The sequence below is a fragment of the Grammomys surdaster genome, unplaced genomic scaffold, assembly GCF_004785775.1.
Source record: "Grammomys surdaster isolate TR1022 unplaced genomic scaffold, NIH_TR_1.0 166, whole genome shotgun sequence".
NCBI classification, from domain to species: domain Eukaryota; kingdom Metazoa; phylum Chordata; class Mammalia; order Rodentia; family Muridae; genus Grammomys; species Grammomys surdaster.
The window spans coordinates 15,475,011-15,490,301 of NW_021604614.1; the positions used below are offsets into that span (position 1 = coordinate 15,475,011).

The window sequence follows — 15,291 nt, forward strand, 5'->3', positions numbered from 1 at the left end:
TAAAGTGTTGACTTGTGCCTAGGACACACCCTCATGAAGGTGAGCCTGTCTCCATGCCAACCTCTCCCTGCCCAGTAGGAGTGGATGTTCATCATGGCAGGATGCTCCACACCTGTGATCCCAAGTCCTGGGAGGTTAATACGGAAGGTACAGGGTTCTAGGTCAGCCTGGACTAAATGATGTGACTTTGTCTCATAAAACAGTAAAAAGAAGCCCCTCCCACACTCATTTTTACACACACACACACACACACACACACACACACACAGTTACATCACACACACCCCACACACCTAAATTACTGTTTCAATTGCTACAGACATCAAGGAACAGAAGGGTGAGCAAATTATAACCACTTTGGCTCTCCCATGTTTATTGTCTCATGTGATGGTTTGTATATGCTTGTCCTAGAGAGTGGTACTCTTGGGAGGTGTGTGGCATTGTTGGATTAGCTGTGGCATTGTTGGAGTAGGTGTGTCACTGTGGGTTTTAAGACCCTTGTCCTAACTGCCTGGGGGACAGTCTTCTGCCAGCAGCCTTCAGATGAAGATGTAGGACTCTCAGCTCCTCCTGCCCCATGTCTGCCTGGATGCTGCCATGCTCTCACTTTGATGATAATGGACTGAACCTCTGAACCTGTAAGCCAGCCCCAATCAAATGTTGTCCTTATAAGAGCTGCTTTGGTCAGGGTGTCTCTTCACAGGGGTAAACCCTAACTCAGATAGCACAAGTTATAGGTGGCTTTAAGGGTTTTCTTTTTGGATAAGCAGAAGCCAAGGCCTTGACATTCAGGTCAGAGGCCAGCCTTTAGCAAATAAGAAAGTCTTCATGGCCTGGCTGATAACAGAGGCTCCACGGTGGACCCTGACCTTGCCTGAGGTAACTGGGATTATGAAGGCCCCTCCCACAAGTACCAGGATGGGAGGACAAGAGACCAGCTGAGGGTCTTGAGCAGATCTGTGGAGGGACAGGCTAATTAGGCTTTAAATATTCTATTCCATTTATTTCATGTGTGCGAGCATGTGAAGTCAGAGGACTTGGGGGAGTCGGCTCTCTCTCATTCCAACACGTTGGTCCCAGGGACCAAACTGAGGCCACCAGGCTTGGTGACAAACATCTACTCCCTCTGAGCTAGCTCAGTGACCCTTTTTGTTTTCATTTATGAGTCAGACCTCTGTTATAGGGTGACTGTGAGTCCACTTACAGCAATCCTCCTGCCTCAGCACCTGTTGCTGGCATTACAGTGTGTTACTGTGCCCAGCTGATCTATACTGCTTCCATGCTCTCCGGTGCATCTGATCAAGTGTCACTCATCCCAACGAGGTCAAAATCCAAGGCAAGTCTGACTGAGCCAGAGTGTCCAGGTCACAGGGTGTAATACCAGGATCTGCCCTCTTGGCCACATGTCCAGCAGTGGCTGGGGACATGATATCCCTGGAGTCACCTTGGGGGAACTGACTAGGTCTGCAGAAGCGTTTGTGCCTCTTGAAAAGGCAAAATATAGTGGAATTAAGTATCCTCCTGGACATTTTGTAAAATATTCTTTGTAATTATCAGAATATACATTCAATATATCCTGATCAAATTAACCCCCCTTTCATCCCATGTAAGGCCCCCCAGCCTGATTTAGTGTGACTCTTAATGAATAAAGCACTGGATACATCAGTGCTTCTCACACTCACACAGGTGTGAGGCCAAACCACTGGATGTGGACAATCTGCCAGGGACCACACCTAAGGGAAACTGACTCTGTCCCGGCTGGTTTAATGCCAACTAGACTCAAGGTAGAATCCTCTGAGAAGCAGGAACTTCAGACGAGGGATGCCTACATAATATGAGTATGAAGATGTAAGGACCAGTCTGACTTTCTGTCCACATCAAAATCGCTGAGGTGGGTTCATCCCCGGGGCCTGTGATCGCCCAGCAGTGGGTTTCCCACCAGATGTGCAGGAACAGGATGGAGCGTCCTCCTGTGGAGTGGTCCTCAAATCCAGTGAGAAAGTATCCAGTCATTCCCCATAACCTCCCTGCCACCAGTGCACCCACAGGCAGATCTAGCCAGGCCAGTCCTTCTTGGCAGGGCTCCCTGATGGGTAACATAATGGTGGCCAATGAGTGCCTGTTAAATGTGCTGAAGGGATCCCAGGGTAATTGATGATTCTGCTCTGGCTTGGCAACATTCCAGCTCTCCATCACTAAGTTCTAATTGGTTAGTCAGCCTTGTAGAGTCTTTGACACCCAGGTGGCTTTCCTTCTTGATCTTTCTCCCCTTTCTCAGGAAGTTCTGCTTATAAGACTCTATGGGACGGGTGGGAGGGCAGCTTACTCTGCCTGGGACTCTGGAAAGGGATCCTGAGTTGCTCCCTGAGGCAGGGACCTTTTAGCCCAGGACAGAAGAACTCAGGGCCTCCAGCCAATCAGAGAAGTAGAACAGCATGTAAGGTGCTGGGCACAGACTCTGCAAAGACCCAGAGGTGGGAACAAAAACCAGAAGAAACAGAAACAAGAGAAGCAGATTGAGTGTGGGAGACAGACCCAGAGTCACTGAGAAGACAAAGTAGCTGAGTTTATCCCATGTGGCAGCAAGGACAAACTGTGTGGTTTTGCCCATGGTATCCTGACAACAGGGTTTAAAGAACTCTGGGTGAGAAACCCCAAGTCCAGACATCAGCAGGTGGGACCTTTCCAGTGTCACAGAAGACTCTGCCTCCACCTGTGCCTTCTGCTGGCTGGAGCTGCCCAGTCTCAGCCTCTCTCCTCCCACCACACTCTGTCATTGATCCCATCATGAGAGGATGCCACACGCCTCAGGCATGGAACATCCTGATGACCAAAGTGTGTCCCAGGTGCAAAGTATTTCCCAGGTTCTGCTTCTCTTTGCCAGTGGTGTCCAGATGTCATCAAAACACAAGCAGGGCCATACAAGGCACAAGGACAGTCAGTGTTACCCTTTGGGGCTTGAGATTGCAGGTACAAGCCAGACTGGAAGGGCAGGGCAGGGTCTGGGACAAAGGATGTGGTTTCAGGGCTCCTCTGGAGGTACCTGGGTGTCACCTGTGTCCTGCTTGGAGAGGAAGTCAGGAACAGGAGGAGGGGAACTGTGGTCTGTGTCTTCCTACTTGGCATGAGGGAGCCACTACATGGCAGACCTGAAGGGAGAACCAAGCCCAAGAAGAGCAGGGATTGGTCCAATAGGAAGCTAGTGTCCAGCGTTGAGTACTGACGAGGCTGGAGAAGACAGAAGGACTTACATGGGAGTCTTAGTGAGGACACGATGTGTTGGGAGCCAACTCCTAGCCGAAAGCGGCTATCATCTTTGCAGCCATCTCAGGCCATATACCTTGACACGAGACTTGTTTTCAACAGCCCGCAACAACTGAGCACACTCTGATAAACATCTTGTTTTTCTCACATATCTTGTTTTGCTGTTTAGTGCCACCAGCTGCAAGGTGCATGTGGTCTCCTCACTGCTAGGTAGGTACACGTGATATCCACGCTGCAAGGCACATGATGTAGTGCCTTCAGTTCAGCTTGTACCCGAGGGCAAGGCACATGGTAAAGGGTATAAATACCCAGGATTTCCTTGCAATAAAAGACACTTGGAGAGACTTGATCAGACTCCGTCTTGTCTCCATTCTTTGCGTCTCCGTCCCCACTCTCTCTCTTGCTAGGCCCTGACTCGTGGACTGGAGCAGCAGAACAGGCTGTTACAAAGTGGCCACTTCCCCCCCCCCCCCAAAGTGAGGGAGCTCTGGTGGCTACAAAGTGGCGCCTCAATGTTGGAGCTCCAGTAAGTGGGATACAGTGAAGGACACAGCGGGAATGAGAAGTGTACATCCTCACTCCTGTGTTAGAGACACTACTGACTGACCCGAACAGGTTGCTACAAGGATGTGTCCTCAGCTTGGCAGGAGACCCATGGCCATGGTTTATTAAAACTCTGTGGATCTGCAGCTGTTTCAGAAGGGGCAAGACTGGAATCATAGACGAGTATTACCACGTCCACCGAAGGCTCAGGTAGAGCACCAGGCAGAGTGTGAAGAGTCTGTGGTCCAGGGGATCTGCATCTTCTAACACCCATGGGCGTTAGGCCTCCTGGACCTCAGGGCTGATAGAGAACTGAAGGACTGGGGACCAGGGAGACCCACCCTTCCTTCTCACAGAGATTGAGAGAGGACACTGGGTCAGGAGTAGGGTGTGGGGACAGGAGCAGGGCTTGGAAGCTGGTGACCTTGAGCAGTTTCCTACCTTCTTAGTGAGCATCAGCCTAAGCGGACAGAGCATGTATGGGTCTTTTGTGGTTAATGTGTCTATGTATTCACAAGACGTGGGTCAGCAACTGACCTATGGAACCATTAGGTCTGTGTGAATGTGGTGACAGTGTATGTGTGTGTGTGTGTGTGTATGTCTGTGTGTGTGTGTGTGTGTGTGTGTGTGTGCATGTCTGTGTGTGTGTGTGTGTGTGTGTATGTGTGTGTGTATGTGTGTGTGTGTGTGTATGTGTGTGTGTGTGTGTGTATGTGTGTGGGTGTGTGTGTGTAATTCCAGAACTTGAGACCCCGAGCTATGTGAAGTTCTGTGAATTCCAGGCTAGACAGACAATAAGATCCAGTAAAAGGAAGATTAAAAAAAGATGAATGAAATATACAAAGACCGAAATTAAGAAAGGGAGGAAGGAGAGATAATAAACTAGTTCTGAGTTTCAGTTGGTGCATTATGATTTAATTCAGTGCTTCAAATCTCAACTTCAAACAGACAACTAAGTTTTAAAGTCATCCTTGGTCACAGACGGCATGCAGTCTTATTTTCCCGCACTGCCGTGGTCCTCAGCCTGCATCCTGCAGAATCAGTGCCCCTCGATGCACTCTGGCCGGATTTCCAGGGCTTCAGGGCCATGGGCAGCTGGTGAACAGTTTCTGTGTGGGATGGGGAAGGTCTAGAATCATGTCAGGGGAGCATGGACAGAAGGAGCCAAGGATTCCTGACTTTGTTCCTTGTATAAGACATCTGGAAGGATCCCAAAACACCAGACATCAAAATGTGTAGAAGTTGGGTTCTGCTCTGTCCACTGCTGGTTGGCAGTTACCAGGGCCCATGGGGAGCTTGTAACAAGTGCTCACGGTTTCTAGGGGAGCATAGACACAGCACTTCCTCACGCACACATGTGTGCTTGATGGTTCCTTCCCTCAGAGTGCACACACCCTCCTGAGTTACTGTAGTTTCCTATTGCTGATCAGGCAGTGTCAGATGGAGCTTCCCAACAGCTGGACAGATGGACGTCAAGCTTGAGTTCTCTTTCCTTCAGAGTCTGACTCCCAGAGAGCACGGCTGGAGGATAAGGCAGATGACACAGGCTGTGAGGATGCTGTCCATGGGCCGGCAGGGATCAGAAGCCTGGAGTCTGGTGACAGGCTGGATGCCCCTCACTGGAGCCTAGAGCAGCATCCAGTCCTCTCTGGGTCAAGGTCTTGCAGCAGAGGAGCACAGGCCTCTGACTCCAGAGCCTCCTGACCAAGTGCTATGGTGCTCACAAGAGGACACATCTTTGTTTCTTTGGCTGCAATGAAAAGCATACAATCATGTCAGGAGCCTGCATTGCTTCCAGAAGGGGCCTGTTTTTCAGCCCTGAGGGTGGGTATCATGACTGTAAACATGGAGGTCTTAGAAAGAGGGACAGCACACACAGAGGTTCAAAAGATAACCATCAGGGCACCTTTGTAACTATGTCCTCTGCAGGTACATAGCCCCACAGGAAGGACCTACATTAACAGATCTGCCAAAGGAGAGACATGTCCTCTCCACCTCTCTGCTGCAGGACAGCACTACAGGCCACTGTTCCCACAGCTGCCTCCCTCCAGGTCCCCTCTCACTTCCTTCCTGATCTCCTGAGATTTCTTTCCCACATCCCTGCACCCATGTTCATCCCCACACTGAGGTCACATGTGACATCATCAGTTCCCTAGCATCAGGCAGACCCTGCCCCAGGAGGGGAGACGTCCAAGTGCAGGTCCCTCTGTGGCTGTGACACAGCCCCGCTGGGTCCCATTGGTCACGAGACAATGAGACAGGGAAGACAGGCTGCTTCATGGACCTGACAGTGGCTTCAGAGTCCACGGGATCCCAGCCCCACCAATCGCTACATGAGCGTCCTTTAGCCAGCAGCCTTAGTTCTGAATCTCCTTTACATTCATTCTCTCCATGTGTGTCAGTGTGTGTATGACTGTGTCAGTGTGTGTTTTGGGTGAATGTGTTTTTGCATGTACATGTGAGTGTTTGAGTTTGTGTAAATGTGTGCATGAGTGTGTATTGTGTGAGTTTCTGTGAATATGTGTGTGTACATGTCCAGATGTGTAACAGCACAGAGATGAAGGCCACAGGACAACTTGGAGGATTTGTTTTTCTCCTTCTCCCATATGGGTTCTAGGGATCAAACTCAGGTCTTCAGAGTTGTCAGTATCTTTATACACCGAGCCTTCCCGCCAGCCCATAATATCTCTGAATGTGACAAAAATGGTTGTAAAAGAAGGCAAGCTGCTGGCCTCCACAGGACTGTGGAGATCTTTAGAAAAAGATCACATCTCCTTGAGAATACTCTCCAGGTAGATGGAGTGATCAAAGCTGTGTGAAGGGGAAAGGGTGGCATCTCACCGAGAAATCACAAGTGGGCATCAAGGACATATCACGGTACTTAAAGCAATGGAAATACATCCAGGATTCTGCCTCTTTTGCCAAAAGATTCCAGCCCTCTAAGTTTGAACCAGCCACGTTCCTTGTAGGGTCTGTTGGATCCAGGATCACGGGCCTTCTGCAGAGCAACATTCAGGGAGGGAATTTAGCAGCTGGCCAGTGCCTCAGGTATCACTTCACAGGGACAGAGGAGGAGCCCAGGAGAGCATCCCTATCTAAAGTTTGGCCAAGTCCCTGCCTCACAGCATACAGCAAGACTGGAGAGATCCTTGGGTGTGATCTGGAAGGCCTAGGTTTGAAACGTCTACCCTTAGTAGCTGTGTGTCCTGGGGCAGCTCCCTCAGGTTCTCTGATCTATGAGATGAGGAGAGTTGGACCAGCCCGTCTCATGGGAAAACTGAACAAACACAGGATGAAGACATGTGACTCCCTAGGGTGACATAGCACTCTATTATTTACAGGTAATTGGTCCATATCTGGCCTTTGGTGCCTCACAGAACTTATGAGGCTGTAACTGTTGGATGATCTCAGTTCCCACTCCATGTCCTCCCCTGCCTTTGCTGTTTTGGGTCTGGACAATGTCAGAGCCTTGGTGTCCTCATCACAGACAAGATAAACACCCTCCCTCCCCTCCCCCCAGTTCCCAGGGCATTAGAGCTTCACGTCATTCAGGTGACAATGCCCAGTGCAGGACATGCTGCCGTGACACAGATCTCCCATCTCCCCCTTTCCACAGGATTGCAGCCTGACAGGCATGGGGAGCAGAGCCATGCTCAGACAAGATACCTGTCTCTTTGAATCTGTCTGTTCAGGTAGTCAGATACCTCTTGAGGATGAAAGTCATAATACCATGTCCAGTAGATTAAAAGAAACTTGTAATCGACGACCAGTTCTAAGATGGTCCGGAATCTCTTGGCTGTGGCTGTTTCATGTTGATCTTCATCCGTATGTTCCCAGACATAGACTGTGAGCAGCTCCAGGGCGTACTGTGGGGGCAGTGGCTTCCTCAGCTTCTCCTTACACTGAGAAGAGAAAGGCAATGTGAAAAATGGGGCTCTCAGCTGTTGGGTGGAGGCCACTTCACATAGGCTCAATTCAGCTGCCACCTGATGTTGTCATTTCACTCCCAGTCATTTAAATTCAGTCTCTGGCCCATCCTGTGCTATAACCAAGAGCTGATTAGTTCAGATGGACCCTGTGTGCGCCACAAAGACAGCATTTACAAGCAGGCACAGGAGGAATCAAGACACCGTGAGTGACAGCTAGGAGTGAGGGTGGGGGCAGGACATAAGGAGTGTTCACTATGGAAGTTTCTCATGGTCTCTGAAGTATCATGAAAGGGGCCAGGGAAATGGCTCAGGGGTGAAGTGTCTCCCTCCCTGTGCAGGGGTGAGAACTAGAGGTGAGACCCCAGCATCTACATGAGTGTCAGGCTCTTGAGGATGCTGATCCACAATTCTAGCTCAAAGTGCTGGAGGTGGGGCTTCCAGGGGCTCAGGACTCTACAGACCTGCTGATCCAGCACACTGAGTGTCATGTGTGAGACCCTGACTGATTACACAAGGTGGGGCGTGACTGAGGATCCGCCCTCACGCTCTGACCTTCACATCCTTATGCACACACAAGCACACACAAAGACATGTGCTCCCATGAACAGGTACATGCTGTGTGTAATTTTAAAAACACACTTCTACCCTTCCCAGGACTATGGCCCTGCTTCCTGCTTTGTTCAGAAATCAGCCGCAGCTGGCCCCACTATCAGTTTGTCTGGTCTTCCCTGATTACCTTTGCCAATGGCCAGCTACAGTCTTTCCCAGTATAGCGATGGTGCTCCCAGCCCCTCCCAGCCATCAAGGACATGGCTTCTCTCTTTCTGCCCAACTCTGCTCTTCAGAAGAACACTTAGACAGCTTATTCTCTTTGAAATTGCCAGATAACAATGGCTGGGTGCAGAATCTCCTGCCTTAACCTTAACAGCCAGCCTAGATCAGCCACCCACCACAAGATGAGGCAGCCAGTTTTAGCTAGCCCAAGATCTTACCTGGTTGTTGTGTGCTTCCCGTTTCAAAGCCTAGCCAGAAAGACCTTTCTCTTTCCTCTCATCTCTTTTATCTCCATGGAAGTACCAACTGTAACCTTTGCCCAGCAATTGGTTCCCACCTTCTTTATTGTCCAAATCAAGAACCAATTAGGGAAGCAGACTTAAACATCAGGGTGCCCCTCTACACACAAATACCACACATACATTTAAAAAGTAGTCCAGAAAAAAATTCTGAAAAATCACCCACTGAAAGAGATAATATCTGGAAAGGACAGGAAAATAGAAGGCATAGAAAATGACGTGAAGGGTTTGGTGAAGAAGGAAGTAGACATGCAGAGACACAAATTAAACAGCAGATGTGGAATAGTGGTGCATGAAGAATCGGGCGTTTCTCATCAGCTGCAGCTGAGGTTAGTTCTGATGATGAAGAGACATGCACCATGAGGGCAGAACCATCTGAAAAGAGTTTCCTTATGGTCATCAAATGGCAGCTGTGGTCCCAAGCTGCATCTCCAGCTTGCAGGTCACACCTGGAACTGCAGAGAAATCTCCCAGGTGGTAAGATTTGCTAACATGAAACCCCGAGGTTTGGAGGGGTCATGGAGAGCAGTTGAGGCCTGGCACTGGGAGAGGCCAGGAGAAGCCATTGGTGAAAGTGCAGTCTCAATGGCAGTGGAGACCCTGAGACACTGGAGTTGTCCTGAGCAGGGGACGACTGCCAGGAACTGAGCAATGTGAGAACAGAGCTGACCTGAGCCTGAGACCAGCTGTGGGTGCTGTGGATGGCAGAGCCTGAGAAACTCAGAGAACTGTGAGTCCCACATATCAGATACTGAGATTTTGGTTCTGTTGGGGTTTGGTTGTTTTTTGATCTGATTATGACAGTGACCTCTTGAAGGAAGAATGAATTTAATTAGTTTTGTAAATTTTATTTAAGTGCATCTTGAGAGACTATCTTGTTATATATTGAAATTTCAAAAAAAAAAACCTTTTAGATTCCTAACTCTAGATTGTGTTTTATGACAAGATACTGAAATGATGTCTTAGAAAAAAGTCAAGAAAGGAAAGGTTATGGTTCTAGAGAGGTGTGTATGTGTGAGCATCCATTTGAAAGTGGGTGATTTGTGAAAGTGAGTTTTTGTCAACTAGACAGAAGCTAGGGTAACTGAGCAGGAGGCAGCCTTCATCAAGACAGTCCCTCAATCAGTCTGGTTCAGGGCAGTCTGTGGGGACACGATCCTGATCAGTGATGGATGTGGTTGGTGCCATGCCTGAGTGTCTGCACTGTATAATAAAGCAATCTGACTGAGCCATGGAGATGAAGGCAGTGAGCAGAATTCCTCCCTGCTCTCTGCTTCAGTCACTGTGCTGACTTCCCTCAGAGATACGCTGTCACTGGAATGTGTAGCAAAGTAAGACCTTTCCTTCCCAGGGCACTGTTGGTCATGTGATAAGGCTATCCTGTCAATAGACAGCAAGCTAGAATAGACCTCTTCTCGGACCTATAGCCACATTCTCTACACATAGGGTCCAGAGTGTCAGGGTCAGATGCCTTACCAGTTGATACCAGTGCTTGACCAGACGGATGAGATTCCTCAGATTGGGTGAACGATACTCCAGGAAGTTTTGCTGGAGCTCTATGAAGCAGATGGAGAATTCACCCTCCTTCTCCAGGGTGGTGCACTCATGGATGAGTTGGGTGTAGATTTGGTTGTATAATTTGGGTTCAGCAAACTTGTTGTCTCTCAGTTCATCTATAAGAAAGTATCTCATGTTCAGACTCATCCCTGCTCTGAGGATCTTCCTTCTCTCTAGGGTCTCAGTCACTCTCTATGGGGTTCAGTGAATAGGGTAGAATTTGTCCACAGCAAGGATCACTCCCCTTAGACACATGAGCCCACCACACCTCTGGACTGTGTACATGAATTGGTCCTGGAAAGTCTGTGTCACCAACTGCTCCTAGTAGGATGCCTTACTCCCAGGCCTGGAGGAAACAACACAGTGTGGTCACTCACAAGAGAGCTACACGGTCATCTGATAATGGCCAACTGTGTGCTGGTGTACCCTGGAGCACTCTACCTCAGTTGTCTATCTTATCGTGTGTGTACAGTCTCTGTGCTATTTTGAGATGATGGGTGGATTGTGTGTGCATGGATGTGGCAAACACACATATTCAGAGGGCACAAGAGGATATGGGGTGTCTATAGTTTGTCACCCCTTCCCTTTGCAGCAGGGTCTCTCTGTGAACATGGAGCTTGACTGGCATCCATCAGGCCCCAGAGATTCTCCTGCCTCTGTCTCTATAGTTCTAGGGATACAGGTCAATGTGTACCACTTCCTAATCTTAGGTGGGCATTGGGGATTTGAACTCAGGACCTCATGTTTGTATAGCAGTCACCCTTATCCACTGCACTGTCTCCCCAGGGACTGTGGGTTTGCAGTGCACAAATCTCTGTAGTGCCTAACTTAATGCCATGTGGTGTTGACTGTCCAGTTCCTGAGAGCTTCAGGATATGTTTGTTGTTGTTGTTGTTGTCTGTGTGTCCTGTGATCTTTTACAATGACAGGGAGCAGGCTATGAAACTGATGTGTCTATGGCTATGTGCAGATGTGTTTGAACATTTGAACAGACTATCCAGGGATTAGGTTTCACTTTTGGTGTCTGAAGGTGTGTAGCCATGGTTGCAGCAGGCTACACCATTAGGCGTCAGGCTTTGATGCTGGCATATACACAAATCACTCACTGATGGAGCTTGGGACAAGTCTATTTCATCAGTGATCCAGAAAGTTCTCTAAGGCTTAGTTACTGTTTCAGGACCCTGCACACAATAGGTCTCATTTGCTCAGTCACCTGGGTTAGGGCTGTGGTCCTCTTGATGTCATCCACACAAGCATTCCCAAGGCAGTCCTTCTACAATAGAGTTCCTGTCCCACTGGAAAGCTGCCTGAGGCTGGGCAAGTCCATGAGCAACACAGGCTTCTGGGGGAGACCCCTCAAGCTCACTTCTGGGTCACACCCTCTAAGCAGGGTTCTAAACCTCTTGCAGCTTCTCACAGCAGGCTGTCCTGGTCTTACTCCTAGGCTGGCCCTCTCAGTCCCTGCTGCCTGCGACTCTGGCCAGTTTCCATGGCTCTCCTAAACCAAGGGCTTGACTAAGTTAACAGCAGCAGTTCACACAGTGGCCAGCAGAACTATAAAACCAGAAGTATTTTCCAAGCTCCCCAATACTGGTCTTTCATAGGTGTTCCTGGTCCTCTTGGGTAGATTTGACAATTCGTAATTTTGGAGACACACTGTGTGTCAGTCAAGTGTAGTGTGAGAGAACTTAATATAGAGATTCATCAGTGTGCAATTACATAACACGTGTGTTGTGGGATTTTGTGGTGTGTTTGCTGGGTATCTAGTTGTCTAGAGGGGGGAAGAATTCTTTGGGAATTTCTGTATCCTGCACCCCGCCACCCATCCGCAGAAGCCTAGGCATCCTTATAGGTCTGAGGTTTCTCATTCTTTGATAGTAGATGCAACATATGTTAATTTTTAGCTATATCTCTTATTCCACTTTTAGAAACACACAGTTCCCAATCTCAGTCATGTAGAGAGCTGTTCACCATGAGGGCATTTTCTGGATGCCCCTGGGGCTGGGCAGATGGCTCTGTGGTAAAGGGCTTCTTAGAGAAGTACAAGGACCCCAAGCAGATTCTGAGCATCCCCATTAAAAGCTGTGGTTGAGGGGCATGAGAGTCCACACCGACATCACAGTGCTGGGGAGGTAGAGACAGGAGAGTCCCTCAGGCTGTCTGACTAGATAGGATGACATGAAACTGGCCCATTCACCTTTCTCAAAACAAACAAGAAAAAAAAACTTTCCTGAACTCTAGCCAGTGGGAAAGGAACCCCAAGTGTGTCCAGAGTACATCTGAGTATAATTGTTTACAGCTGGAGACTCACAACCTACAGACACTTCTAGAATACACAATCCCTCTCCCCAGCCCTATACTGTACCTAATAGTCACACAGAGGCTCCAGGTGCCAGAGATTGTGGGTTCAGCTCCATCAGAGCACACAGCACACCTGACACCATCTCCTTACTGCAAGAGCCACGAAGGTGGGGCAGCAAACTCCAGGTCAACCTCTCAACTAAAATAGGCTCCCAAGTATCCGACATCCAAGGCTGGCCTCTGGGCATTACACACACATGCAAACATGTGCACAGACATCTGCACACATGTGAACATACTCCCTGAAATCCACACACACACACACACACACAGAGTGAGAGTGAGAGAGAGAGAGAGAGAGAGAGAGTGAGAGAGAGAGAGAGAGAGAGAGAGACAGACAGACACAGAGAAATAGAAGAGAGGGTTCATGCATGGGGAAGGGCAGGCTGAGGCTGCTGCTGGCTGACTTACATAGGACATCATAGGCTGGCTGCACATCAAATTCTATCTCCTGCTGGAGCTCAGGGGAGCTCAGCTTGAAGTTCAGAGACCTGGAGTCCGGCTGTTCTGAGTTCTGGATCTCAAACTTCACTTTAAATTGTCTCTCTTGTTGCAACTGGCACAGGTGTTTCTGAATTTCCTCAAGGAACTCTCCACGCCACTGTACCTGTTCCTCAAAGCTGATGAGATTGTTAAAGAACACCACCATGTTGGCCTCTGACCTGCCCTTGAGCGCAGTGTGTTCGTTGTAGGAGCCACCCTAAAAGACAAAGATGAGGATGACAAGGGGCAGGGAGAGCCATGCTGGGCAATCCAGATGTGAACACAGTAGGAGTCCATCATCAAGAGTGATCCTTGGATGGAGAAACCTGACGCATGTGCAGTGGAATTCTATTCAGCACGGAAGAGTGAAATTGGCACCTCTGTAGGAAAGTAGATAGTCCTGGATCTCCTTGTGATGCAGGAGATAAGCCAGACTCAGAATGACGAACACCCTTGTTTTATCTGTTTCTAACCGGAATTAAGAGAGGGAGAGAAAGAGAGAAAGAGCATGTGTGTGTGTGTATGTATGTGTGTGTGTGTATGTGTGAGAGAGAGGTTGGGGGCAAGAGATGGAAGAGGACTCAGGACTCTATGAGGCTGGTCAGGTTCAAGTACAAAGTGGTGGGCTGGTACTTCGTCAGAGGAGAGTGAGTAAATCACCACAGACATATTAAACTGTGGTCACGATCCCCCTTGTTAGAGTATTAAAAGGAATAGACCATGTCTAACATCAGTCCCAGAAGAAAGTCTGTAACAATGCTAAATGACCACAGGGCAAATGTTAAATTTAAGAAAATTGAATTCAGAAAAAGAAAAAATGTGAGAAAATAATAAGTGATAAGCAGAGATCCTCCCTAAATAAAATGCTGAGCACAATCACTAACACACTTGCACACCTGACATAAATGAGTGGACTTTACAAAACAACATTCCTGCAGCTTTCACAGAGTCTGAGGTAGGGATTGTCATCATAAAGTCCATTTGACAGATGGAAACTCGGGCAATGAATTTCCATCAGTAAAGACATCCAGTAGGTAGGGGGGTCTCTGTTCTGTTCTCTGCCCTGTGCCATAGCTGGGGTGTACATGAGGACACTGGGTATAGAGCAGGGAGGTAACTCACTCTCCTCTAAGGACTGCCATCTGACTTCTGAGAGTCTTCTCCCACCCCATCCTGGTCAGCTCAGGCTAATGGGACTCACCAACACAACCCTGGAGACCCTCACATGGTGGGCGGCACCTTGGAAGCATCTCTCCTTCAGAAAAGCACTTATGACTTTGATGTCTGCTCTGACCTCAGTAAGAAATGTAGAGTCAGGAAGAAGTTGATCCTCTATGAACTTGTCCATCTCCCAAGCCGGAGTGCTGCGGAGATCCACAGGAGTCCTGAGACCCACAGGAGGGCTGACATCCACAGGAGTGCTGAAGTCCATAGGTGTGCTGCTTTCATCCATTGCCATCCTGAGGCCAGGAATGTTTGCTGACTGCAGCCTTGCCTCAGGAGTCAGCTGCCCCTTATATCCATAGCTGGTTCCTCTTTTCCTGGAAGGGCGGGGCTATGCAAATCAGAACTCTGCACCTGCTACCTCTGTCTCCTGGGCTCCCTGACACTCTGGGTTTTTTTCCTGTAGGCATTTCTTTGGATTGTCAAACATTCATCACAGCAAGCTGTGGACCAGGAGGCAGGAAGCATCCTAAACATAGATTCTGTTGTTCTTCCTTCTTGTTCTTGAACTGTTTTTTTTTTTTTAAATTTTTAAAACATAATTTATTTTTTTCTGAAATCGTAATTCATTCACACAGGGGTTATAAACACAGAAAGGCAGGATGTGGGGAAGGGAATGACACTGGAATGTGGGTGTTCAGGGGGAATACAGATATCTTTCAGAACCGGGTATCGGCTGGGTGAAGGTTCAGGGGACAGGTCACTATAACTCTGCCTATGACTCACTTGTCCTTATCTAAGTTGGTATTGTCTGCCAAGGCTACCTATTTACAAGGTCTATGACTACTCGGGCTGGTTAATTTCCACAAAAGCTGCCTGTTTACATTAGCTTATAGCCATCTGTTTCAATGTTTTTC

At 48.6% G+C, this 15,291-nt stretch overlaps 1 protein-coding gene across 1 annotated transcript; it reads right to left on the reverse strand.

The window, feature by feature from the left end:
- Positions 1-4,846: 4,846 nt before the first annotated feature.
- Positions 4,847-14,663, reverse strand: LOC114620014 (inactive 2'-5' oligoadenylate synthetase 1C-like). The gene is made up of 6 exons (XM_028765971.1): positions 14,412-14,663; positions 13,101-13,427; positions 10,286-10,438; positions 7,474-7,709; positions 6,649-6,802; positions 4,847-4,936 (listed from the first exon to the last, which is right to left on the reverse strand). Exons 1-6 carry the CDS (start codon positions 14,661-14,663, stop codon positions 4,847-4,849), a joined length of 1,212 nt encoding a protein of 403 aa, XP_028621804.1.
- Between the last annotated feature and the right edge of the window lie 628 nt (positions 14,664-15,291).